This window comes from Podarcis filfolensis (genome assembly GCF_964270895.1).
Source record: "Podarcis filfolensis genome assembly, chromosome: 7".
NCBI classification, from domain to species: domain Eukaryota; kingdom Metazoa; phylum Chordata; class Lepidosauria; order Squamata; family Lacertidae; genus Podarcis; species Podarcis filfolensis.
The window spans coordinates 67,980,443-67,999,794 of NC_139603.1; the positions used below are offsets into that span (position 1 = coordinate 67,980,443).

At 38.6% G+C, this 19,352-nt stretch overlaps 1 protein-coding gene across 7 annotated transcripts in view; it reads left to right on the top strand.

Annotated features, from left to right (window-relative positions):
• The window catches only part of VPS13B (vacuolar protein sorting 13 homolog B), a 358,520-nt gene that overhangs the window by 48,213 nt on the left and 290,955 nt on the right, over positions 1-19,352 (top strand). For all 7 annotated transcript variants that reach the window (XR_014550190.1, XR_014550191.1, XM_083622696.1 and 4 more), the window contains exons 12-17: positions 953-1,040; positions 3,739-3,936; positions 5,551-5,720; positions 5,985-6,179; positions 7,430-7,554; positions 18,222-18,403. Coding sequence is in view for 5 of the 7 variants with exons in the window: in XM_083622696.1 (XP_083478822.1) it covers positions 953-1,040; positions 3,739-3,936; positions 5,551-5,720; positions 5,985-6,179; positions 7,430-7,554; positions 18,222-18,403 (958 nt within the window). In the remaining 2 variants the exon portion in view is untranslated. The remainder of the gene's footprint in view (positions 1-952; positions 1,041-3,738; positions 3,937-5,550; positions 5,721-5,984; positions 6,180-7,429; positions 7,555-18,221; positions 18,404-19,352) is intronic.

Below are 19,352 nucleotides of genomic sequence, written 5' to 3' on the forward strand. Positions count from 1 at the left end.
CATCACCTATTTGCGAAGTTAGGATTTTTTTGCTGCCTTGGTCATCGTTTTACACTTTTTCATATTGAGCTGCAATTCCCGTTTTGCTGCCCATTCACCTACTTCACATAGATTCTTTCAGAGCTCTTTATAGCCTGGTTGGGATAAATTGGTATTATTCATTAATCTGGCCTCAACTCACTGCTCATTCTTAAATCCAAACCATTTCTGAGCAAGTTAAAAAGCACTGGTCCCAATACACATCCTTGTGGGCCATCACTCTGTTTTTTTTAATGTGTTTATATTATATACTTCTTTTTAGTTTCCTCATCCTTCATAGAGCAGGAGAACAGAGAAACACTGAGAATTCCATGTATCTCATTACTGCCCAATAAACTCATTTTGTTAAAGCTGCAAATTCTCCTTTTATTGGTAGTAATAATAGATTCCATTTACTTAAATGTCAACCTTCATGTCTAATGATGTGATTAGAATGTTACTTACAACTCACTGCTTCCTATGGAGACAAGAGCAAACAAATACCTACCGAGTCCAAATAAATCTGATTGTTCTCTAGCTAGATGTCCTAAAATGTTTCGGAAGTAGCAAATGTTAGATATGAAGTTTGCCCTAGTCAGCTGGTTTACTAGTGAGTGAGAGGTCAAGCTGAAATAATTGACTCCGCTAAAGATACTAATTAACTAGCTGCTTTGGAAAAGTGGACAAAACATCCAGAAGAGTTATAGATGTCCTTTTGTGTGGTCTAGTCTAGATGTTGCATTAGCTATCTGAAGGATGAATTCTTTGGCTAACCTCTGTCCTTTGTTTTGATAAGGTTTACCATGTATTCATGCACAAACCCAAACAAGTATATATCTCTAGTACTTGACTATAGCCCTGATACCATTGGGTTGTAATCTCAAGATTCTTTCTTAAGAGAACATTAGTTGTATGTACTTTGCTTTGTTGGTAGGAGATGTACACAGAGATAGCTGGAATGCAGAGGTTTGGGGCTTTCTACATGGATTATCTGTACACAATGGAAAGCACCAGTGGCAAAGGTACTTCATTGCTTTGTTTGCTTACTTTTTGAATAACAGAAACAAAGGCTTCTTCAGAGGCACCTGACAGTCCTTGACCGACTGTCCTCAGATTTACCTTTTTGACCTAATTAAAAAACTGGATAGACTTGCTGAAAATTTTGAATTCTAGCATGCTTGTTTGCTTATATACCCTTTTTCTGACTTTGCCCTAAGAAATACAGCAATGTGCAATTTGATATGACTGCTTTGCCCATGTGCTTTGTTATCGTACAATGATTTAGCTTGAGAAAATCTGGGTTCAAATTGCTGTTCAGCAGGGTTGTTGTGAAGGCAAATCTGGAGGTGGGCAGAAGAAGATCCTTGCTGATTCTCTTAACCCCTGTGCTACACCTTGCTGTTCAGCAAACGTATTTCAAAGCAGCTTTGCAAGCTTTATGCTGGCTTAAAGGAAATAATCCAGTTTGCAAAGGAATAAACTGTGATGATTATGGTGATGTGCAATTAAATTTGTATACTGTCCATTTAAGATGATAGGGTAGTTTACAACGTTAAAATGCAGAATGGGAACACAAAATACCTAACAAAAACAAATAAAAACAAACCAGTAACTCTCTGAGGAGAGCATTCCATAAACGGGGAGCCACCACAGGGAAGACCCATTTTTGTGTTGTCATCCTTCAGACCTTTTGTGGAGGAGGAACACGAAGAAAGGCCTCAGGTGATGATCACAGAGTGTGGGTTGGTTCATTTGGGGAGATTACATTAGAGAAAGACGAAAGTTTCCCTTCTGTGTGTTTATATTATAGTTACAATCAGTGCTTTTTTTCTAGAAAAATAGATGTCGGTACTCACCGTGAAGTTGTTACAGTGAGTGCCACACTTTTTAACAACAAAAAAGAGGTGCGAGTACTGCATACCATTGAGTACCCCCTGAAAAAAAAGCACGGGTTACAATATTACTTACAGTGGCATCCTATGCATGTGTAAGCAGCAGTAAATAATAGATATTAGGGCAGATCAGTATGATCTGCTTTATATAAAGGGCAGGAGTCTAATAATCTCTCCAAAGTCAAGGTCCTTCAAAGTGAAGGACATGAACAAGCCTTGGGCTTCCTTACTTGCTTTCCACTTTCCTCTTTGAGGAGGAGACTGGAAGCTCCCATTTCTGTTTTAGGTTAACCACAATTTAGAGCCCTATCTGAACTATGCTCTTAGTCCACCTCAGTGTGCAAGGCTCTGCGTGATCAGAGCACTCATGCTTATGGGTGTTCTAGTTCTGTGGAGTCCCTGCACATGAACAGGGGTTTGCATGTTGGGTCTTCTTTGTAGACAACTGTGTTCAACGTGAAGCTGAAGGAGGAGACTTGATATGTTTGGGGCAGTACTAAAGGCATGGCCCTGCTTTCAATTAAGTACAGCATTGCCCTATATCTGAGTAACATAAATAGGGTGGGAACATACAGTGGTGGGAAACTTTTCCTAGCCCAGGGGCTGCATTTCTTCCAGGGGTTGCATGCCACTGGTGTGCAGAGCAAGTCCTTCCAGGGGCAGAGCAACAGATGTGTCTTCTAACTTTGTACTGTAGGATACATTCCATCCATGCAGAAGTTAGAGATTTCTGCGCCCCCCCATTTCTTTGTCTTCCAACGAAGCAAACAAGAGGCATTTTCACAGCTTGAGAGCACATTCCGGCCAGGCAGAAGCACTAAGGAGGGTTCTGAGCAGAGCCTGGAGACAGCCTCAAGAGTTAGAGGGAGAGGCCTGGAGGATCCACATTTGACTCCCAAGCCTGAGGTTTCCCAACCCTGACTTAAACATGTTGTAAATTGTGGTTAATCTTGACTGTGACCAAAGTTCTAATGAACTTGAAATCAAAGCAGCTTTCTCATCCCATTAAGTGGTTATTTAAAAACACAGCTGAGTTGCAGTTGGCAAAAAGCATGTGCACTATGGATATGGGTGGTTTAAAACCCTGTCTCCAATTTTGAGTATATAGTGTAGTACAGTTGTTGAGACCATGTGATTTGAGCTTTAAGCCTCCAGTTTTTCAGCTCAATATTGCTATTCACCTCCTACTTCATCTTTCCTTCTTGTCATGGACATGAAGAAGGAAAAGTGGGCCTCCCTGTGAAAATGCATTGGTGATCTTGCTTGTATTAGTTTATCCTGAAGAAACAAAGTGCAGTTAAGGCTATTGTGTGAGTGTTTATAGCTAACCACTGATAATTGCAAGAAATTGTTTTTCATAGGTAGTTTTTAATGTCTCTACCATTGTCCCAATCAGTGTTAGAAACTGAGATATGAAAGCTAGGAGCTTAAACCTATATCATGGGTGCAACAACAGAATGTCTAGGCACACTTTTTAAAAATAACAATAATACAAAGCTGAAAATGAATGAACTGCTGCTAAAATCTTATATTCATTTTTCACATGGTCTAGTTCTCATCTGAAGTCTGCAAAAAGCAAAGCCATGCTTCCCCTGCCCACCCCCTAATATTCTTAGAGAGTGTCTAGAAGTGGGGAAGCAGAAGAAGGTCCTCCTTTACTTCCACTGCAGTTTTTATCTGAAATGTTAGGCGCAGTACTGAGGCCAGACCTCAGAAACTGCTTGTGTTAATGAAATTCCATGTAGCAAAACACGCCTAGAACAATGGGAGTTTCAAACGCTGGTCCTAATGCGCGTATTAACTATCTGTAAATATATATATATTGTAGTTTTAGTGTCTGGAAACCAGCCAGATGTGACTTCAGTAAAGAGTGAAGACTTTGGCCATGTTCAGGAGATGTCTACAAAAACCCTTATTGTGGGCCCTCTCAGTCTTCGGCTTGATAGCAGTGCAGTGCACAGGATTATGAAAATGATTGTTTGTGCTCTGGAACATGAATATGAACCATATAGCAAGTCTAAGCAAGGTATGTCGTGATTTAATTCTATATTCTTTATTCTTTTTTACAAATAAAGTAGGAGAGCTTCAGTGGAAAAATGTTAACTGCAAATAATGTGTGTGCGAAAAAAAGGAAAGATTGGTAGTGGTTTATTTGAATTTTTTCATTGTTGTCTGTGGTAAGAGCCCAAACAGAATCTGTTTGTGGCACTGCTGATCTGACCAATGCAGTGTTCGATTAAAGTAGCCATTTGCAGCACTTTTTGAGAGGGAAACTTGGCATGGGGTCACCAGATTGGGCTCTGACTCCACTCTGATCAAGAGCAAAGACTTCTTGGGAAAGTGGGTGGCTCCCAATCAGATTTTTGCTCCTGCCTGATTGAAGCAGTCATGTCACCTTTAGCTCCCATTTCCCCCACTTTCTCAGGCTAGTTTCTTGAATCTTTTCTTTATCTGTTCCTGTTTGCCTTCCCTCCCTCCCTCGTTTGTTATCCCTACTAAAAAATACTTTACATAAAAACTTTTCCTTTTCCACCCACCCCACCCCTCTGTTAGTTCTGTTAGTTTTCCTAGTTCCATTGGTTGTTACTATATTTGGGGAAAGTGGACTTCTGTTATTTCCTTAATTATGCTGTCTCCATGGGCTGTTTGGGCTTGGCAAGTCTGCAAAACTTTCTCAAAGAATCTTTGTTCCTGCCTCATGATCATGGTGGAGTCAGAGCCCAATCGGGTGACCCCCATGATGCCATTCATGATCTGCACTTCAGATGAGACCAGTTGTACTTTTTTAGGAAACTGGAGAACAAGCAATCTCTAACATAGGACTATCTTATTTACTTATTTAGCTAGTGCTATCACACTTTACAACGAATAAGAGGTCCTTTCCCCAAGAGCTTGCAGTCAATCTAAGAGCTGTCACACAGGGGATAACCAAAAAGCAAACAACAACAACAACTCAGAACATCTGAAGAAGTGTGCATGCACACGAAAGTTCATACCAATAACAAACTTAGTTGATCTCTAAGGTGCTACTGGAAGGAATTTTGTTTCGAATAAGGCAGACCAACATGGCTACCTATCTTTATCTAACCCAGAACTATGACAGTCCCCACCCTCAGGCTCACAGTCTAAAAGGATGTGGCACATGAGGAAAAATGGTGGTAGAAGGGAAAAGCAAGCTCAAGCAGAAGTTCTTCCAAGTTATAGTTCTTATAACACAGTTATGGAGTTCTGTCCATGTGGAGTCTGGCTGTCTAGAAGAGCAGCAACTCCTCACCAATGTCAGTGGCAATTCTGTCTGTCCTGCCCATTCTTCTTCCAGATCAGATTTAGGAACAGAGCAGGTGACAATGTCCAGGCCAGAAGGACAGGAGAGCTCCTGCCGCACAGTTCTTCCCTCATACAGCTGACTTGATGGCAGTTAAAATGAACTGTGGTGACAGTTTAAAGGCAAATATATAAAGAGAGCCAGTTTGATATTCCTTGTGAGAAATGCAACAATGGAAATCTTTTTGCCCTTTTCATATTTAGAGAAGCACGGAGTGATCAAAAAATTAATAATAGTTATAGTAGTACTTATGGAAGACTATGTACATTCCCATTGATAATTATGTTAAATTTGAGTAATTATAATTTATTACAGATTCTGTAGATGGAACTAAAGCTATGCCAAGCCCAGAAGAAGTAGCAGCTTTGGAAGAATATATTCCAACTCGGATCACAAACTTCACAATTCTGAAATGCACTGTGACAATCCTTATGGCTGAATTCAACTTGCTGGGCCACTTGTTGCCTGTTATCATGGGTCAAAAGGTACTATAATGTAGTCTGTCATGAACTATATTTGGAATTAAAACGTATGCACCTAGTCAGTTACATATGCTTATTTCATATAGGTTAATTTAGTGTGCATATATTTGCATACATGATAGACTGATTAAAAAAAACCAGACTGTGCAAACATCTAGAATGAAACCTTTTTAAAAGTTAGATTTGGAAATGTTGGGCTGTATTTTTAAATTTATGGGGTGTTACATTAATTTGGCTTGTATTTTTCCTCTACTATAGTCCCTGAAGAGTTCAAGCAGCCTCTTAAATACTACAAATCTTCAGCCTTTGCGTCCTCTGCCTTGTATCCAAATACTGGTGGACAAAATGGCCCTGGAACACTCCATGCCAATGTATGCTGAGCAGCTTGTGCAGACCGTCAGCAGCCTTAGCCAGCCATCTGATAACTTACTTCACTATTGTTACTCACACTGCTATCTTAAGGTAAAACATTTTCATTACTTTTTTTTTAGTTCATTGAAAATTGCTAAGACTTCTCAGAAACATTATTACAGAGTGATCCTAATTATGGCAGGGAAGCAGCAGAGTGGAAAGGAGTGGCAGATCATCCACCACATTCCGAGTCCTGATGGACGGGTGGTTCTGGTTTTCTGTTCACTGTTCACTGTTTTCTGTTCACTGTTCACTGTACCATTTCCAAGCTTGTGCAACTGAGGACTCAAGGATCACGCCTCTCGGGTTAACAGCAGGGCTTTGGATACAGTAAATTCAAAGGCTCTGGCATCCGAGACCTGATCTTGGGAGGCCCTTCTTTGTGTGCCCCTTCCACGAGAGGTCTGGAGGGAAGTAACACACTAAAAAGCCTTTTCCGCAGTGGCTCTGTTTGTGGAATGCTTTCCCCAGGGAGACTTACCTGGTGCCTTCATTGCATATCTTTAGGCACCATGCAAAAACATTCCTCTTCTCCCAGGCCTTTGGCTAATTAAACAATCTATGTGGGGGAGGGGGTTATTTTTGTTTTGTTACTACGGTATGTACTTTTGTGTTTTTATATTGCAAACTGCCCTGTGATCTTCTAATGAAGGGTGGTATAGAAATTTTTAATGATGATTATGATGATGATGATCATAATCATCCCAGACAGAAGCCCTCTGTTTTGCATCTACTACAGTGGTACCTCTGCTTCTGACCTTAATTCATTCCGGAGGTCTGTTCTTAACCTGAAACTGTTCTTAACCCGAGGTACTACTTCTGGGTTGGCGGAGTCTGTAACCCGAAGTGTTTGTAAGCTGAGGTGTTTGTAACCCGAGGTACCACTGTATTGGCAGTAGCCCTCTGTCTGCTAGGACAAACCTGGCGCCTCCACTATGGTGGAAAACTGCCATGGCACTCCTTTCTACCAGCAGAGGCTTATACTGCTGCCCCCCACAAGCCATCAATGTGGGTTGTTAAGATTGCGCTGTTATACTGACATCATGATAATATCATGTAATTATAATACTCATTGTGGTTTAGATTTGTTAATGTTTAGTCAGTTGTTTTAAGTCAGTAGGACATACTCTTCCTGTGATATAAATTGTGTGTGTTTTTATAGAAACATGATTTTCTATCTTACATTTTTCTTGGGGATAAAAAAAAATTGGCTTAAAATTGACATTGGTTTATATTAAAGTAAAATAATTTGTACTAATATTTTTTGTTACTGTACAGCTTGATGTTTTGGTTTGTTTCAGATATTTGGTTTTCAGGCAGGGCTGTCATCACTGGATATTAATGGATCTTACAACTCACCAGTTTCAGTTGTTTCTCCATTCAGTACTGCTGTTTATGGCAAAATGCTTAAGCTTCCTAACTACTGGTGAGTATTAAATGCTTTATATTCACAAGCACTCTACATGTGGGTGCATCATGGGTACATTTTTATCTTTACTGTACTGTACTGTACTGCATTATATTATACACCTCTCCCTTTCTCTAGATACAGATACATGGACATATATACATATACAATTTTCTGTTTATTAATTTTCTGCATTAATATGTTTTAAATATTGCTGTCTCTGACCATACTACTTAGACTGCCATTACCAAAAGTGTTCTTTTTCTTGTTAGAATTTTAGACCAAAATGTTTGCTACTAATGCATGGATATTGCTATAGACTTGTTTTCATTCGTTCTGAAATGAATACCATAACTTATAGGTTGACACCAAGAAAAATGTGTTGAAGATGTCTCTTCTCATTCAACAGAGTATCCCTTAGCCCTGAGGGCTGATGCCAGCTGCAGCAATATCTAAAGTAATCTAGAGAGATGTGTGTGTTCCTTACTCACGGCATCTGTGAATGATATTTTAATCCAGATATTAGTAGTACTTTGCCATATTTTCATAACTGTCACAAAAATCTTGCAATGTACTCATTGACCACAACCTCATTTTCTTCATATTTTGTAAGAGTCTTGTCATATTTTGCTTCATTGGATAGTTCTTCTTGTTTTATTGAGTAAAACCTTTGTCCATTCAGGTCTGTGGACAAATTCTGCTGTAAGTTCTGTTACAATATTAGATATTCAGTGGGCTATTTCTGTATAATGACCAATAACCACATTTGAACTTGAACAAATAGTAGCAGTTTACACTTGAACAAATACTGCCTATTTAATTTTCTTGCTCATCTGTTTCATTGGAAACAATTAATTAATTCAAAGTGATTGCTTTCTATCCAGCTACTTTTCTTTTCTTAGTAAAGGAAATGCTTCAGGCATTCAAGTTTTTGAAATTATGTCAAAGCTGAAAATAGTATTTATCTTTCTTGTGATGTGTATGAATACAAAAACTACTTTCCAGTGGATTTCAGATCACTGCACATACATGGATCTGTGTGTGCATGTAACATCTTTTTTTGCCCAGGTGTTTATAGATTGCTGGCTTGTTTTGCCAATCTTTACTGTGCTAAGTAATTTCTTACTTCTATTTTGATTGTTTTAATATAAGTGTTTTAGTCATGTTGTACACTGCTTTGGTATGCACATGAAAAGTCACATAGAAATCTGTTTTTATAAATCAATAATATCTGTATATTAATGATTAATTCATATTGGTTACTGGTATTTTAAAGTTAGTAAGAATAGTGCAATGGAGAAAAACATTCCCAAGCTGTAACAGATGCATTAGTTAAGCAGAGGGAGAAATTAATATAAAAAAGGTTTAACCTGACGTTTGTAGCTAGTGCAGTGATTAAACTGGATTAAATCATTGCCTTTTAATATATGCCTGTACAAATGTGTGTGTGCATGCGCACAAACACACATACAGACATTAAATTGTACTAAGAATGTAAACTAAGACCAAAATATATTAATTTGAGGATAATGAAGTAGAAACAAATGAATACTGCAGCCACATTGTTAAATGAAGTGCAGTATGAAGTGAATAAAACACCAGATGAAATACATCAAATAGCACTTGAACTAAATCGAAATCAGCATGCGGACTGAGAGCTTCATTGAAGTCATGAAATGAGTGGGAACTAGTCTGGTAGAATAACCTGGTAATGTCATTAAACTTCCACTCTTTTTTTCCTCCCAAAAAATTATAGCACCTGCTTTATTTGGATTTTGAGATTTCGCATTCCAGAGTTGCCTAAAGTGCACACATCTGATGATACATATGTTCTATATACACAACAGGTCATAGTTTTTAAAAACAAAGACACTTTATGAACTGTTATGGAATCCCCTAGGTAGTATGTTTTGAATTAGCAGTGAAAATCTCAACTTTATTTCTGACATAAATCTGCAAAATAGCTTTCATTTTTCTTGTTTAAAAATAATTCCAAGCGATATACATCCAATATATGGTATTACTGTAATATTTGCGCTTTTCAAACTGTATTTGAAAAACTTGGATAACATACTTCATTGCCTAGATGAAATAGCGTCATTAGAAAGGATCAATATTAACTTGTTTTTAAAATCAGCATAGAAAAAAATAGTTCTGTAAAGTGTACTACTTGCTACTATAGCTTTCAGTGCTAAGATATACTGAATATCTCAGAACAATAAATAATGTTTACAGATATGACTTCATTGTCAGAATGATAACACTTGCCTTACTAATTCCACATTTTATATATTTGAATTTTCAAATACTGAGTTCGTATTTTGAAGGCAAGAGAGTTGCTCCCCCATTTGAGTGCTGCTGCTTAAGAGAAGTAAAGTACCGCTATGAGAATTGTCTTCCCAGAGAGAACTAATTTTCAAGATATTGCATTTTTCCATGTATAAGACTATATTTCCCCCCAAATTTTTTAAGGTTAAAATTGGAGGCCGTCTTATACATGGAATGTTTAAAATATTTATTTATTAATCGTGGGCTCAAAAAATAGGAGTCGTCTTATACATGGGGGGTCTTATACACGAAAAAATACAGTATATTACACTTACCAATACATAATGGCAAGGGAACATCTGAGTAAAAAATTGGATTATTTTTTGTTTCTCCAAGGAAACACTCTCAATTCTCACAGGGAAGAGACATGTCCAGGATGCTTAATAGGTTTTTGGCTCTCTTAAAATGAAGATTGAGTCCTTCCAAAATAGAACATCTTTTGACTAAACTTTTAAAAGATGCAGCCTAGGTTCATCACAGTGATGCCAACTGCAGTTGAGAAGTGATCTCCACACCTTGTTACATATCAGATTATTCAGCTTCAGTTCCACATGCTGAGGAATGCTGGATTAACCATTCCAGGGCAGAAGCATTTGGTCTTTCAAGATGCTACTGCATACCTATGTCACATTAAAGACTCCATTGCTATTCAATATCATATAATTAATCAAATACATTTTTTCATTCCATTCCAGGCTCTCTCACTGATCTGAGGAATTGTTTGGTAGTATACCTTACATAAAGAAATTACCAAAAGTTTATATGTATTATTCATTTATAACACTTATAAATACTTATACACCATTTTCTACTGCAAATTCAATATTGATAAACAATATATCAAAACACTTAAAGTAATTATGGAATCCTCCAAAATCATTAAGGACCATCAGTTCAAATTTAGTTGGTCTTATGTTATTTTTCTTAAGGTTTGGAAAGCTAAGAGTGCATGTTTCTTAGGTTCATTCACAAATTTTAGCTCAGTGAGTAGTCATCTTCTGCTTGCTGTTGCTGGACTGAAGCCCAGAAAAGAGAGACTACTTCCTCATCCTCAGATTCCAGGTTTTTGTTTTTCTGTGCAGCCTTGAGCATTTTCTCCTGGTCTCACATAGCAGATAGAGTTACAGTAATTTTTCCTTTGAGACTACAGCTTCTGGCTTTACTGTGCATTGTTATTGTGTAGTATTATTCTTTGAAATAAGGAATCTGAATGTCCAGGTCTGATATTTTGAATATTTTTGACAAAACCAAATATTCCAGTTGTTATAGCCAAATGATCATATCATTCTCTTAGGATTATGCCATATGTTAGGTTTTTAATGTTTAGTTTGTAAGGTAAAACATGCTTGGTGTTGCAAAATATGTTTTTGGTACTGGTGTACAAGTTGGAAGGTCAGCGGTTCAAATCCATGTGACGGGTTGAGCTCCCATTGATCTGTCCCAGCTCCTGCCAACCTAGCCGTTTGAAAGCATACCAGTGTGAGTAGATAAATAGGTACCACTGTGGCGGAAAGGTAAATGGCATTTCCATGTGCTCTGGTTTCCATCATGGTGTTCCGTTGCGCCAGAAGCAGTTTAGTCATGCTGACAACATGACCTGGAAAGCTGTATGTGGACAAACGCCAGCTCCCTTGGCCTGAAGCGAGATGAGTGCCTCACCCTATAGTCGCCATTGACTGGACTTATCCATCCAGGAGTCATTTAACTTTTAACCTTTTATGTTTACACAGTTGGAAAAATGTTTTTTGGTCTCCCTGAGATGTCTCCCCATGTTAAATGTGAAGCTGCTCTCACACCAGATTCCTAAAACCATTTTTATTTCATAGTGGTAGTATAATATAAATCAGTATAGTCATAGTGGCACACAGTTTTTCATAAAACTAATTGGTTGAATGATAGCATATTCTACTGCATTCCCTTTTTTAGTTTGAGTTGCTTCCTTATCCTAAATCTATTTAGTTAGAAATGTGTCCCACTGATGTTTTTGCTGATCTTGTCTAATCCTCTTTTAAAGCCATTCAAGTTGGTGGCCATCACTGCCTCTTGAATTTCATAGCTTAATTTTATGCTATGTGAAGAAGTATTTTCTATTGTCTGTCCTGAATCTTCCAACGTGCAGCTTCACTGAATGCCCCTGAGCTTTACTACTGTGAGAGAGGGATAAAAATTCTGTATTTACCTTCTCTGCTCCATGCATAATTTTACACCTTCATCATGTATTTTCCTCCTCTAAACCAAAAAGCAACCAAACTTTGTAGCCTTTCCTAATAGGGGAGTTGCTACATCCCCTTTATTATTTGGGTTGCCCTTTTCTGAACCTTTTCCAGCTTTACAATATCTCTCTTTCAGGTGAGGCAACCAGAACCGTGCACAATATTTCATGTACAGTTGCACCATAGATTTCTATAGCAGCATTATCATAATGTTTTCAGTCGTTTTCTGAATGATCCTTAGCATTGAATTTACCTTTTTCACAGCTGCCACATACTGGGTAGACATCTTAATCAAGCTGTACATTACAATCTCAAGGTCTCGTTCCAGGTCATATACCATTAGCCCCAGACCCCATGGGGGTATATGTGAAAGTTATATAGTTTTGCCCCAGTGTGTATCATATTACATTTCCTTTCTTTGAACTGCTTTTGCCATTTTCTTATTTCTTATTTCATTAAAAATGCTGCCCATTCACTCAGTTTTGAGAAATCCTTTCAGAGCTCTTCACAATCAATTTTTGTTTTAACTATGCCAAGCAATTTGGTATCATAGGCAAACTTCTTACTTCTCAGCCCTAACTCTAGATCATTAATAAACAAGTTAAAAAGCACAGGTTGCAATACTGATCCTTGAGGGACTCCACTTTCTACACCATTGTATTGGGAGAACTGTAATATATAATAGATTTGTGAGCAAGAAGCAATAGCCCCTTTCATGAAATATCCATGTGGATTTTCAATTGTGGACATGTATTTTAGTTAACTTACCCATCAAGCTCCTCTAAGAGCCAAACCATATTAGTTCCTCATGAAACAGTATTAGAAATGGTGTTGTGCCTGCCTTTAACAACAAGAGAAATATGTTGGGAAGTGTTCAGAATCTTTTCCCCACCTTAAGTGTTTGCCTCCTGTAATGGTTATAGGGGTTGCTCGTGCGTAAGTTGCCGCCACTCCTGGCTAGGTTACCTGGTTAAACCCTTTCTGTCTGGACAGCCCTTCACTTCGTGGCTGTTTCAGTCGCTGGCAGAATCTGTCAGTGGGCGTTTCTTGAACTTCTTCCAGCAAAGAAGTTCTTTGACGCCAAGTCTCCGCCTACTCTCCCTGCGCGGAAGTCTTCTGCGCAGGGTGGGTGTGGGCAGTGGAGGACCCGTGCTCTCCTCGCTGGTCTCCGGCGAGGAGTCCTGGAGCCCCTTCGCCGATTCCCCCATCTGCCCCCCTTCACCCCTGGTGTTACGCTGATTTCCTTCCCCAGCAGATGGGCTGCCTCTCCCCCTGCTGGGCCCCCTCTCCAGCATCGCTCTGGAGCCTTGCCTCCGCCTCTGGCTCCGATGGCTGTTCCCTGACACCTCCCTACAGCATCTCTGCCTGAATGCTTTTCTCCTTAGCCAGGCTGAGCTACTAAAAGACTAGGCCTAAACCGTTTGGGATATTTGCTGTGGAATGAAATCGGCACTATGCATGGGAGGGTTCCCCATCCCTCTTTTACACATGCCTTCTGCTGTCAAAATTTGATCTCTTCCTGCTTTTTCTGTATTAAGGTAAAGGTAAAGGTACCCCTGCCCGTACGGGCCAGTCGTGTCCGACTCTAGGGTTGTGCGCCCATCTCACTTAAGAGGCCGGGGGCCAGCGCTGTCCGAAGACACTTCCGGGTCACGTGGCCAGCGTGACAAGCTGCATCTGGCGAACCAGCGCAGCACACGGAAACGCCGTTTACCTTCCCGCTAGTAAGCGGTCCCTATTTATCTACTTGCACCCGGGGGTGCTTTCGAACTGCTAGGTTGGCAGGCGCTGGGACCGAGCAACGGGAGCGCACCCCGCCGCGGGGATTCGAACCGCCGACCTGACGATCGGCAAGTCCTACGCGCTGAGGTATTACCCACAGCGCCACCCGCGTCCCTTTTCTGTATTAGCCTTTGCTAAACTGAGGGCCTCCACATATTTTGTACTACAGTTCCCATCAGCCCTAGCCAGCACAGTCTGGGACTAATGCAAGTTGTAATCCAAAACATCCAGAGGGCACCAGCTGGTGAAGGCTGTTCTGTATGGTTGGGGAAGTTCTTTGTTTAAATGAATTGAACTGTTCCCACCACACCTAGTTGACACCATTCAGTAAGTATTCTTGCTTGCGAACAAATATTTCATCTAGGGAGCACTGCACCCTCTCTCTTATATCATTGCAGTACTACTAATAACGATACAATGTTATAATTTTATTAATTGGCATTGGTATTTAATAGTTGGATCCTATATCAGTCAATAATCAATCATTCTCCTTTATTGGCATAGAAAAAGTGTATTTTATACATGGATCAGTCTTTAATACCAATTTGTTACCCTGAATGAACAGATTTATATGGAAAGTAGATAATAAGTGCATATATACATGTATTTTTGATTTAAAGACATGGTGTTCTGTCCATAATTTCTATGTTACAAAATCATGAGCCTGTTTCTTCTTGTAGCAAAAGAACCTGTTCACTAGTGATCCTTGAAAACTCTAAGGTATATGATGTTTAAGAGTGGTAAGGGAAATTGTGGTTGGATTTACAAAGTTAAGTGTGACATTCGTATTCCAAAGTGTTGGTCTATCCATTTGTGCTTGGGCATAAGTAAAAAATGGCAGACTTGCATATCTCTCTTTATCATCACCACCACTACCGTTATTAAATTTAAATTAATATTACTTCAAAGATGGCAAGGAAAAACAGCCTTGTGACTGTACCGGAAGTGATGCACATTATTTGGCTGCTGACATGCGTAACTGATTGGTTAAATGAAGTAGGTGTTTTAACTAAATGATCAATACCACTATCAGTATACTTGCAAATATTTCGTATTCCAAAAAGCTAAGCATGTTAAAAATTTTTTTAATCAATTGTGTAAGTGCCAACTGAAATGTATCCATTTTTTTAAAAAAGCAACACACACACCCTGGCCCCAAGTCATCACTAGGTTCTGGTAGCAGGTTACTGGTCTTGTGTTGGAAAAAATGAACTAATCTTATTTTACTGTACAGGATATGAGTAATAAAAAAAATTAATTTTTGGAAATACTTGGCAGGTTCCAGTCTTACATTTGGGGACTCTGTATAAACTTTTGGAGCCAGCTGTTCGCTGCTATGTTCATTCAATCACTATGAAGTGTTGATTTTAAAGGAATGGGTTGCTGTTTCTAAAGGTACACATTGCTAATATTTCACAGCGAGCCTGTGGACTTGCATGGATTGGTTACATTAGTTCCTTCACATAGAGGGTCAATTCATTTTCACATTCAAGAACAGGGATTAGAATTGCTTTAGCAGTATGTCAGATTTATCTAAACTCTTTAAGGCAACTTGCATCAGGGTAAGCAAGTTAGAGAGGAAAACAAATGAATTTTAAAGTAATTCACTTAGGACAGAATCTTTTTTTAAAAGAAATTCCATGCCAAAGCATGGCAAACATTGCGTGTTCTTCTTTCCTTAAATTTATACTGGAAATGTTCCAACTTCAGCTTTAATGAGTGGCAGATTCCCTTAGCTCTACTAAGGTTTATTTCACCCTAAAGAATAATAATTGGATTGATAGTTTTTTAATCTGTTCTGCTAAATAGGCATATGTTGAAGGTCCATTTTTAAGGACAGAAGTTGTGAAACAGATGCTTTATAGACAATAAATGGAAATACCTTTTAAAACAATTTGGTGGTACAACAAATTCATAGCAAAACGTTACCAAAACTAAAGATAAAAAGATGAGAGATCTGTTTGACATGATGATGATCATTCTTACATTCATTTGCATTTTACTCTGACTACAGGAAAATGTTTTCAAAACTTTATATTTCAAAACAGTTATAATAAAATTATAAAATAGCTTTTCATCTAAAGGCAGTTGAAGCTAAAAAAAAATCCTTTCAGAAACATTTGCTGCACATATGGTACAGTAGAATGTACTGATTTTTTGTATGTGTCCTGCTTTTGAGTGTGTAATATTTTCTTTAAGTTCTCCCCATTCACTGAAAACCAGTATCTTTCTCCCAAAGGAAGTATAAAAAATACAGTAAGTTTTAAAATTTGCATATTGTTAATTTTTTTTTTTTAATACAGTGTTACTAGCCATCAGGGAACTTTTTATGTGAAAGCTGTAAGTTTAAACGTCACTGTAGTTCAGTACAGTAGCTGTATTTCCCATCAAACCAGAGGCTTGTTTTAAAATAAAGTTATTCAAAGATTCTGCATTATGAATAGTTGTTATTGCTACTGATGTTTAAACCCACGTGCGTTTATTTTCATGAAAATGCTTCCTTAGAATTTGGAGATTCTCTGTCAATGTTTACGTCCATGCTTAGTTCATGACACTTTACATTCCCACTATGTGGTCTGCTCACAAATTACATGTAGTGTTCAATATTCAGAAGAGCAATTTGGTCCAATAAAACACAGCTACGTAAAATATTTGAATTAGAATAATAGATTAGAATCAAATAATTGTAGAGCTGGAAGGGACCATGAGGGTCATCTAGTCCAACCCCCTGCCTTGCAGAAATCTTTTGCCCAACGTGGAGCTTAAACCGACAACCCTGAGATTAGGAATCTCAAGTTGTTACACTTCAGATATGGTATAGATTCTTAATGACAACAGCATCTGCCAGGGCAAGTTAAAACAGTATAAAAATTTAAACAGTCCAAACAGAAACCACAGGAATAAGGCGGAACCTGAAAACACGTGTCAGGTGTCAAAGTGCACGGTAACGGCTGTGTCTTTAACATTTGCCGAAAGCTCTATAGCAATGAAGCCACAGACATTTCTGCGATCAGTTTATACCAAGATCTGCTTGTTCCAGAAGTAATAATTAATGATAAATAAATAGCATTTGTATGACTTTCAAGTGTTCAAAGCACTTCACATACTTTATCTCTTTGTATAGGAATCCTTGCAAAACGTAAGGAGGGTCAGTATTGTTATTGACAAGTTAAGAGAGACTGGCCACCTAGGGCAGTCTGGCCACCATGGCAGATGCAAGATTCATTCTAGGACTTCCTGATTTGGAGTTCAGCCTCTTAGCAATCAGCTCTCTGTTTCATGACTTTGGCATGGGCCTTCTAAAATCCTCACTAACTTATCTTAAAACAAGTTTTTTTGTGGACAGGCCCCGAAGCAACAAACAACATGGTGGCTAAGTTTTAGTCCATGCAAATTGGCATCTTGGGGCCAATTTTCTGAGAACTTCTGATGAACTAGAGGTAGAAGTACTCATTCTGATAAATACAAACATGCTGGAGGAGAGGGCAGCCCTGTGTTGAGTTGTACCTTTCCCTTCTCTCTCCATAATGTATCATAACACTTAATACTTCTCATTGGGCCAGTTCGGATGTAACAACCCCATGGTTTAGCAAACCGGGAATAAACACCAAGTTGGACCCACATGCTCTTGTCTCAGTTCTCTCATCCTCCCATTGCAAGCTAGCTTCAGCTCCATGATCTTAAGTTTGTTTAGAACAGAGTTCCCTGTTAGATCCCAGTGGGGATACCTGGCTTTAACATCACTTTACAGAGATCTCAACTAGAATTTATTCCTGTCTCTCTCAATGAACAATCTATATCAGTGGCTGTTGGGGCCAGAGAATGCACAATATGAGAACACAGTAAGTTTAATATGTGTTAGAGAGGGAGAACTTGACATAGGCTTTTTGGCAACAGCTCCATGTTGCTTGTAGTGTGAATCCTTATACAAGTTGACGTCCTTCTGCCTTAGTATGTGTTATTGTCTTAGTATGTGTAGAACTTTTGAATTGTTGAAGAAGTGTCTAAATTGTTATATGCTTGTCTACATCAGGGGAAGAGGTGAATATTGTGGTTATAACTAAACATGGAAGTTATGTGGAATTCAAATACAAACCAGCTATAGGTTTTGTGAGAATGTGAAGTTCGGAGATTCATTTTTGGAACATTCGATGTATACTCTTTAGCAAAATAATTGTACTATTGCTTTCTGTTTGTTGTAAATCACTAATTTTTGAAGTTCACATAAAATGAACATGAACTAGCCACGTTTTCAGTGAGCTTTTCCAGTGTTGCCTCTCCTAGGGATTTGCCATTTGGCATTTCTGCCAATAAGCCTGTATACAGATTTAATCATATTTTTGTTTCTGTTGTATTTTCTAGGTCCAAGCGTTCTCATGTTGCAGTTAAAGAATGTATATTTGAGCTTCCAAGTCTGACAATTCAAGCAACAAGAGCCCAGACCTTCCTAATGCAAGCTATTTGGCAGAGTTGGGCTTATACTGGAAATGTTAGTTCACCAGTTGTGAATGAAGCTTTAGTGAATGAAGTCTTTCAACCATCAGGTAAAAACTATTTTTTTTCTTACCAGTATACTTAACTGATATCGCTGCCACAGTACAGTATTGCTTTTAGTTTTCATATATTGAACTTTATCTTTAGAATCTAGCATTTAAATACATTTTAGTTGGAAAATCAGTTTGAATGTAGTATCAGTGAAACTTTCTGCTTATAGATTAAGAAGTCACCAGGCTTCACTCTTTGCAAAAGCTTCTACATGCTTTTAAAATTGCTTTTCTTCATTTTGGATGTGTCATAATATAGTAACCTAAGGAAATTTACATGTAAACCTTTGGAATAAAACGTATAGATCTTGGTTCCGTGTGTTTCAACCAGGAGTGACTTGAACCAGGACAGAGTATATATTTTACTGTATTATATTGGTTGCAGAATTGTAAATGTTTAGAGGTTGCAATGTTTGGAGGGAGGGTAGGATGTTTTGTCTTTAAAGTATGAAGACAGGCTTCTGTAAAAGCTTTATATGCTGTAGTGAATGTTTATGTCTGTCTTATAAATGTGTTTCTATCTTGCTCTGTTGTTATGCCTGGGAAAAATGCAAAACAACTTTTAGTGTAAAGAAAAATATGGAAGATACTCTGTTTCTTTCACTACATGCGCCATTGCACCCACTCTACCTTGGACATTTCTGTGTTGTGAATGGTGGTTGGGGCAGGTATTAAATTGAATGAATGAGTAAATAAATAAATAAATACAGGCACCCCCCCACTTACGTGTGACTGTGTATACACGTGGCACCAGGAATAGAATCATATCACGAAATGGCGGGAGCTGGAGAGCCCTTGTGGCTTACGAGGAGAACCTCCGCAGAGCCCAAAGAGGACCCTAGTGAGGGCATAGGAAGCCCCAAATAGACCTCAGGAGCACCAGAACTTTATTTAGGCTGCTCAGCCTCCCTGCCTAACAGCTGACACGCAGGTTAGCACAGCAGCAGCA